Source organism: Euphorbia lathyris, chromosome 9, assembly GCF_963576675.1.
Source record: "Euphorbia lathyris chromosome 9, ddEupLath1.1, whole genome shotgun sequence".
Taxonomy (NCBI): Eukaryota; Viridiplantae; Streptophyta; class Magnoliopsida; order Malpighiales; family Euphorbiaceae; genus Euphorbia; species Euphorbia lathyris.
This window is the reverse complement of record NC_088918.1, coordinates 65,712,812-65,721,302: the sequence shown is the minus strand read 5'-3', so window position 1 is coordinate 65,721,302 and position 8,491 is coordinate 65,712,812. Positions and strand designations below refer to the sequence as shown.

Sequence of the window (8,491 nt, the reverse complement as noted above, 5' to 3'; positions counted from 1 at the left end):
GTCGCATATGTGGATTTCATGTGTTGTTTCCGTCAGAGAACTAAGTTGACTTATGCTGATGTGCCACTCATGTCATTATTTCAATCCATTTTAATCACTGAAATTGCCAGAGTATTCTAATTGAAACAAAACTTAAAATTAAATGATTTATTGAAATAAATTAAATTTGAATGAATATCTTAAAATAATCATATAAAAAATTTAGTGACAAATGGTGCATTTATTCGAATAGCGAAGCTAATATTAGACTAAATGAATTTTTTAATGAATAGTATTCTTTTTATTTTTATTTTTTTCTGATAAAAAACAATTGCATTAACACAAAAAATTACAATCATTTTGAAGACAAGGTAAAACAGATAAAGGGAAAATTGAGTTCGATTCGATTTAAAAATAGTATTCTTTTTATTAAAAATGATTAATCGAGTTCGATTCGATTTATACTAAGGGGGCGTTTGGTTTGGGGGTTTCAGGAAAATGTAAGGGAAAGATGAGGTTTCATTCCATTTATTAGTGTCTGTTTTGCTAATTTAATGATTCTCTTTACCCTATTTTAGTTTTGGGTTTACCTCTAACTACTCTAATCCATTCCCCAATCCCCCGTAAGGTTTTCTATTCCATTTTCCCTCTCTTTCTAACTTAAACTTCTACACTCCTTATAAAATTTTACTTTACACTCTATTTTACTTTTTATTTTTATTTTGATCTCTATATTTTTTTATTTTTATTTTGATCTCTATATTTTTTTATTTTTATATTTCTTTATCTTTGGATTAATTTCATTTTTGTTATATATTTTTAATTTTTTTACTCAAAAAATATTTTTGACTAAATTTTACTTTTTTATTTTTATTTAATTCTTGTATTTATTTATTTATATTTTTTTATCAATAGATTGATTTTACTTTTGATCCTTATACTTATTTATTTTTACCTTTTTACCCTGAAAAATAATTTTGACCAAATTTTTTTCTTTTATTATATTATTCAGTTTTAATATTTATTTTTAATTACTTTAAAATAATTATTTTCTTTTTAAATATAATGTTTATATATTTTCTTTGATTAATTTTATTTCAGTTTCCTCTATTTCATTATCTTTTGATTTTAATTTTTATATTTTATTAATAGAGGCACATGTATGTATAAAAATTGTTGTCAAAGATTTTATCGGTGAAAAGGACAATGAAGATACTTAAACTCTTTCCGGTGATGAAGTATTATGCTTAGAAGACTATTGACTTTTGTTTTTGTTTTTTTTTTAATTTGTATGAACTTTGTTAAGTTTAAATTTTAACTTTTATGAACTTTATGTTAATATCAATAAGGGTAGCAAGTGAGTGACGTTTTGGATTGTTGGAGATTATATATGAAGTTATTTCACGTTTTATGAAAATTATAGTAAAAGAGTTGAATTTTATTATTATTATCTATATATAATATAAAACAGTAACGATGGAGCTGAGGTGTCACTCTTTTCTTTTTTACTGATAAAAAATATAATATATTAACTTGAGTTATATTATTATATTTATTTATAAAAAGATTATTTTATCTGTACTATATCTAAGAGTTCTACAGAATTTAAATTAATCCCTAAAATCTCTCTAATTCTCTGCATATCTATATCTAAAAGTTCTACATAATTTAAATTAATCCCTAAAATCTCTCTAATTTTCTGTATATCTATATCTAAAAGTTCTGCATAATTTAAATTAATTCCTAAAATCCCTCTAATTCTCTGCATATCTATATTCTATATATAATATAAAATAGTAACGATGGAGTTGAGGTGTCACTTCCTCCTTTTTTACTAATAAAAAATATAATAAAAAATATAATATATTAACTTTAGTTATATTATTATATTTATTTATAAAAAGATTATTTTATCCGTACTATATCTAAGAGTTCTACAGAATTTAAATTAATCTCTAAAATCTCTCTAATTCTCTGCATATCTATATCTAAAAGTTCTACATAATTTAAATTAGTCCCTAAAATCTCTCTATTTCTTTGCATATCTATATATAATATAAAACAGTAACGATGGAGCTGAGGTGTCACTTCCTCCTTTTTTATATCATTAATTGTAATTATTAATTATATTTTTATTAATATTTATATATTAAGATGAATCCGTGCATCGCACGGGTCAAAAACTAGTTATTATTATATATGAAGTTAAAAAAATAGTTTTGATTTCCTATTTGAACCAAACATCCGCAAAGGGAATGAGGTGAAATTGCATTCCCTTTCCTAAACATATCCAAACACATAAAAGAATTAATGTTTATTCCTTTCTTTTCTTCTAGTTTCCTTTCTTAATTTTTTTCTTTACCCATTGTAAACCAAACGCCCCTAAATGTTTGGAAACCGAACCACATGAAAATATAAGTCGAACCAAATCGAATTATAAATTGGTTCGTTTTGATTTTTCATTTTCAGGTAGGTGGCCGCTGCAACGGCCCGTGATCGGAGTCCTTTCGGTTCCGCCGCTTCGACTTCGTTTTTAATGTCTGATGGAAACACATTTCAAACGCGTGGGACCGACCAGCTTGATAAGAGATTATCTATATGTATGTTGACTTCGGATTTTCTTCCTTACCAGCGAAGTAAATTGAATTTGGTTCCTATTAATTTTAATTGTTCATTTTCCAATTGAATCTTGCAGATCAAACATGGAGGAACCCCTGCTTTCAGGTAAAGTCGCCGTGCATTCTAATCCTCATTTTCTATTAAATTGTCTATCTATTCAGTTATTTGACATCGTATTCTAGCAATTCACTGTGATTGATCGCGTCTTGATAGAAAAAACAAGCCAACTAGGAGAAAAAGGAAGCGGGAGATGGAGCACCTACGAGTATGTGGGCCGAACTGGCTCCGTCATACCCACCACTTCTTTGGCGGAAACAGAAGTTAGTGTTGAAGAAATTCGATCTGCAGCGGCTTCCGATTTTTATCCGCCTTCTCTTCATGCTGCATTGATCAGTTCGCCGGAGCCCTACCATAGCGGTACAAATTCTCTGCTAGTGTGATTATTTTGATTCACTGCATGTGTTAGTTACATCAGCATTTTTCAATTTCAGTTGCAGTTAAGTGTACTAAGTGAAGGCGTTATATTTGCAGTGCTGTGATTAGGCGAGTATGAAGTTTGCAAATGATTAATTATCGTTGTATTTCTTCTTTTATCTTTCAGAGCAAGCTCTTGTTTATCAAGGTGGATCTGGAGGGGATCATGGTGGAACGACTTCTGGCATTCGAGGGTAGGGAAATAATATTGACATTTTAGTATGAATATAATATGCCCATGTCTGTTGCTTGTTTCAGTTGTGGAATGGATACTGGTGTTCTGCACTATAGAGCTTTGTTTTGTTGTCTTTTTTCTTATGTGCTTCTGTTTATTTTCTGTTTCAATGGCCTTTACTTTGATTACTTTTGGGAGCTTTCAATTAGCTCATCTTGAGCTATAGGTCTAGGCTGGAATATATTCCTGCAATATCAGCAGACTATGATGTGAGTTAGCATTATATTGCATAACCTAGAAGCAATAAGATAAGACGCATGAGATTGGGCAACTAGTGCTATTTATTCTTGTTAATTTAGTTTTACATTTATTGGCATCGGCATTTGAAATATTTATGATAAATATGTAATTACTATTCAAATAGCTACTTGCATCTTTAGTTTATCAACTTTTTAGGTTTATTGTTCATGTGGCTAGGTTGGCAGGTGTCCTGGCCACATAATGTGTTTTTTAGACCAAAGGTTTTTCAATGTTGCACATGGATGGTACTTGTGTGCATGACAGCCATGACTATAATTTGCTATGATATTTCATATAATGCAAATCAAATGATTGTGAATTTTACCAAGTGTATAATGAAATTGCAGTCAAATATTGGACGAGGTTGAGATTCGGGAGTTGCTTATTGATCATGTTGGCCATCGTTGCTGTTGGGGCAGTCGTCCTGCTCGGACTTGGAAGATTCATGCAGTGGAAGACTGCAATGTATATGTGGGGACCTTAGACACATTTGTAGAGGAGAGGGAAGTTATCAGAGAAACAGAACCATATACGGGTGGTAGTATTGATGGGATGGATAAAGGTCCTGCACTTGGTATTTGGGAACTCGATTTAAGATCTGAATTCCCAGTTCTCTTTACACCTCATATAGAAACAAGAGCTAAAATTCCTCGTTCTGAAATTATTGAGAAATGCACAGGTAATGTTAGTGGAATAATGTTAACATCACACTATTCAGTGTTTATCAGCTATTATATTATGATATATGGCACTTGAATACTTGAAGTTGGTTAATTTAAATTATATTGGTTTTCCTTGGTTAGTTCTCTTTGTTGTTTTCATAGCTTTTCTGTAGAACATTTAAAAATTCTTCTGTCACTTTTAGTTGACGTTTCAATGATTTCTCATCCTTCCGCAGGTTGTGAAGGAAGGGGAGATATTGTTTGTCAGACATGTAATGCCAACCAAGAACCTGGGTATTATAACAACAATCAAATGTTTCAGTGCCCTGCCTGCTTTGGAAGGGGTTTGATTGCTCATAAAGATGGATCTGACTCAATGTAAGTTGTTTTAATGTTTGCCTTGTTCTAAACAGAGTCATACTGAACTTTATCCGGAGCACAAAGCTGTATCCAGTAGTTCAAACTTTCAATATTGTTATTTTATGTCATCTGACTTCAATAGTAGTTTTATTCTTCATAATATTGCTCACTTTACAGATGCTCAAATTGCTCTGGAAAGGGGAAGATTCCTTGTGCAACTTGTGGGTCTCAGGGACTAGTGAAGTGTGAAAAATGTCATGGAAATGGCTCTCTTCTGACACGGAGTATTGCTATTGTTAAATGGTACTTGTACTTTTGCTATTATTTTAGTTATATTATAGTGCCCCATATACATTTTGAATCCTCTTTATGACAGTTATTGCTTAATACTTTGCTTTTGGTATTGGAGGCAACTGCTAAGTAATTATTTTTTCTATCTGCCTGGAAAATGACTTGTTCTCACTTAGAAGTTAGAATCATGAAAGTTCAAGTTCCTCGATCCTGAAGAGGATCATTCTACTCCTTAATTACACATTCCTATTCTCTTTTACTCAATGCCTCAATAGCATTTTTCAATGGACTTCCCACCTTAAAATATCTCAAGCAACAGGGTTCCCTAGAAATATGAATCTTTTAGCATATGAATCGAATTTCACTTATACTTGGGATTTTTTCATCAACATTTCCCATAATAATTGGATTGATGTTGCCTGAGTTCACCAATCACGTTGCCAAGTTTATCTAGAATCAGCAGTCCAGCATCTTAGAAATCAAGTCTTTGTGTTACTGTAGCATGTTATATATTTTGCTTGTAAGTTGTAAGTGCAGGCTTATGTTTGTTCCTACTAGTTTAAAATCATCAAAACCATGATGGTAACTTTTTATACTGGTAATAGGAAGACCCTCTCAACTCGTAAAGTTAGCGCAACAAGTGGAGCTGCATCAGTCCCAGATGAGGTTTTTCATAGAGCAAAAGGGGTTCAGCTGTGCCACACTCAAGCACACCAGTGCACTCCAGCCTTTTTTGCAGACTCGTTCTTCCTCAATAAGTTTTCTTCTGAAGTGATTGCAGAGAGGCCTTCTATACCTCCAACTTCCAGGGTAATATGCGAGAGACATACCATATCTGTGGTGCCTGTGACACGTGTTACCATGGCTAATCGTGGACGTGCTTTTAGTTTCTACATAATTGGTTTTAGCAGGGAGCTCTACTTAAAGGACTACTATCCTTCAAGGTTTTGCTGGGGATTATGCCCTTGCTTGGAATGGTTGAAATTGTAATCTGAGAAAGTTTTCAGGAAATCAGCATGAATCCATATGCTTCTTATTTGGTGAGTTCTCTGCCTTGAACTGATGAAAGTAGTTGCGGCTGTCTCGTCCCTTCAAAGATGTGTGTATATTTGCTGTTTTACAAGGAATGATACTTTGTGCGTCTTTTGAGCCATAAATGAATTGCTTGTAAGGGTTATCCAAATTTGTATGTGATTGATCAGTGATGTTGAATCGGCCTTCTTGTATGTGAAAAATAGATTCTTTTATCTGGTGTTAAGATCATCATTACACAGGATGTCCATAAACTTCACCGTTAATATTGGAGTACAACATTGTTCTAACACATTCTATTATGAAATCAATCCAGATCCTACAAAGATTTCTCAAAAATATAACGTAGATCATGTCTATAGAATTTAAGATTGAAGATTTGGAACATAAGCGACCCTTTGAAGTTTAGTCTCCAAGACTTCTGGACAATTCTTTCAGTATATTGGTTATACAACCCCCAACCATCGACCATTTAAGAAGAAATTGATTAATACTGTCTAACCTCAATAAATACGTATTTGGGACCGGAAAAAATAATAAGCTATTAATTTCTTGGCAAATCAATATTTATTATTTTATAAAAAAATTATTGTAAAATGCATATATGTATATGGTAACTGATAAGAAAAATTAAGAGACATAAATTAAAGCACTACTTGAATATAGAGAATTTTTTTTAGTAAATTACACCCATGGCTACTGAAATTTACACTTTTTTACATCGATTAACACCCGTGGCCACTTAATTTTAATTAACTCCTTAACATAACCGTTAACAACTTCAAAATGAAATATTCAAGAATTAAAGTTGTTCAAAACGACATTTACTATGAAACCACATTTTTTATTTTCCAAAATCATTTTTTTTTAGCTTTCTCTTTTTAAAAATTTAATCTCTCAAATTGACCTCAAAACAAAAAAATTCAAAAATTAAAGTTTTGAGGCTACCAATGGTCGTTTTGAGGCGTTGAATGACTATCAGTGTTAAAAAATGAAAAGTTCAATGACCATACATATAAGAATAGAAGTTCAGCGACTACAATGTTAAAATGGGTAAAGTTCAATGGCCATGAATGTGATTTACTTTTTTTTTTTTTTTTTTTGTGAAACTTCATACATTGAAAATTAATTTCATGTACATAGCAAATGGTAGGAGCTATGATGCATGGAAATGGGAAATGAAACAAAAACAGATACCGGAAAATGTTATTACCATGAAAAATTAGTTAGAAAACGGTAATGGAAATAGAAAAAAATCGGAAACAGACACGAAACGTGGAAACGCTAGTAAAGAAAAGTTCTCATGTAACATGGGTAGAAGACATCTTTTTAAGGAGCTTTTGGTATTTGGAAATGATAGAAATAGAATAATTGATTGGGGTAGAGATAAAATTAAAATTGTAAAACTTATTATCTCATGTTTGATAAGTAAGATGTAGATACGGATAAAATAATACATTTTATTATATTACACGTATTTAAATTTAAATAAATTAAATTTAATTAATGTCATTCTGCGTTGATACTACAATAATATATTACCAAATTCAAATTTCCAAAAGTTGGAAAAATTAAATTAACTCAAAGAAATATTTTGTATTTTTTTTTTTTTTTTGATAAAGTTTTGTACTAGAACAATGTATACAGGGCAATTCTAATCTTTATAATTTCATAATTCCATCTGTATGTCCAACAAAATTAGTAGGGATACATGCAAGCATTCTATTTTTATCTCCAACAAAAATGCAAAGATGCCACAAAGTTAACAATAAAAATGCAAAGATGCCATCGATGTTTCTACACTTAAAAAAAAAAAAAACTCGAACAGTCATTTACATTGATTAACCAATTTCTTGTCGAACAAAGATTAATTTGTACTCATCTGGCATACTATAAAAAAGATCCAATTTACCTGAATCTTGGCCGATGAGACATGTAGCCATCACAACTTGTTCCGCATTGAGTCCGGGGAGTGCACGAATTACTTGGAACAAATCTTTTCTCTTATTGTTACTTTGTTCGTTAACATCAACCTCATGTAATGCATTTCTAATTGTATTCACAGCCAATGTATTTTCCTTTTTTGCTTCAAATATGCATGAGACTGATTTAGACATTTGAATGAACTCCTCCTCAATTGGATCATTGTCACAAGCTTTTCTTTTTAGAGATTGCCTAGAAGAGCTCGGGGTAGTGTTAGCTTGAGACTGAGAGGTAGATTGGATCATAGGAAGTTGCTCAATACATAAGATGTCCCCATCTATCATATTACTTAAATATTTTGATCGAGATATAGGATCATACCAACAAGGTTCCCTAAGCATCCTACGTCTTCGTCTCCTCATTATAATAAACATAAGCAAGCATAATGCAATTAATATTTTCACTCTGCGTCGTCTCATTAAATTCCAGAAGATAAAAAATTCTCGTTTAGATGTTGGACGAGCCATTGCTGTCAATAAAATTATAGAATAGCTAATATCAATGTATAACACATAAAAAAATATATATATAGAAATTGGCATTTCAAATATCTATACAGAAACCATTTCCTAAAAAAACACATATTTCACAATAAAATCAAGTCATATAACACATC

General features: G+C 31.3%; 1 protein-coding gene across 2 annotated transcripts; it reads left to right on the top strand.

Moving 5' to 3' along the window:
• The first annotated feature begins 2,464 nt into the window (after positions 1–2,464).
• LOC136206226 (uncharacterized) lies at positions 2,465–6,107 on the top strand. Of its 2 annotated transcripts, XM_065997195.1 has the most exons (8): positions 2,465–2,579; positions 2,675–2,703; positions 2,812–3,015; positions 3,200–3,266; positions 3,895–4,226; positions 4,446–4,587; positions 4,747–4,872; positions 5,466–6,107. In XM_065997195.1, the coding sequence occupies exons 2-8, from the start codon at positions 2,682–2,684 to the stop codon at positions 5,848–5,850; spliced, it is 1,278 nt and encodes a 425-aa protein (XP_065853267.1). In that variant the 5' UTR covers positions 2,465–2,579; positions 2,675–2,681; the 3' UTR covers positions 5,851–6,107. The 2 variants fall into 2 exon arrangements, with proteins under 2 accessions (XP_065853267.1, XP_065853266.1); XM_065997194.1 differs by having other exon boundaries at positions 2,565–2,703.
• The last annotated feature ends 2,384 nt before the right edge of the window (positions 6,108–8,491 follow it).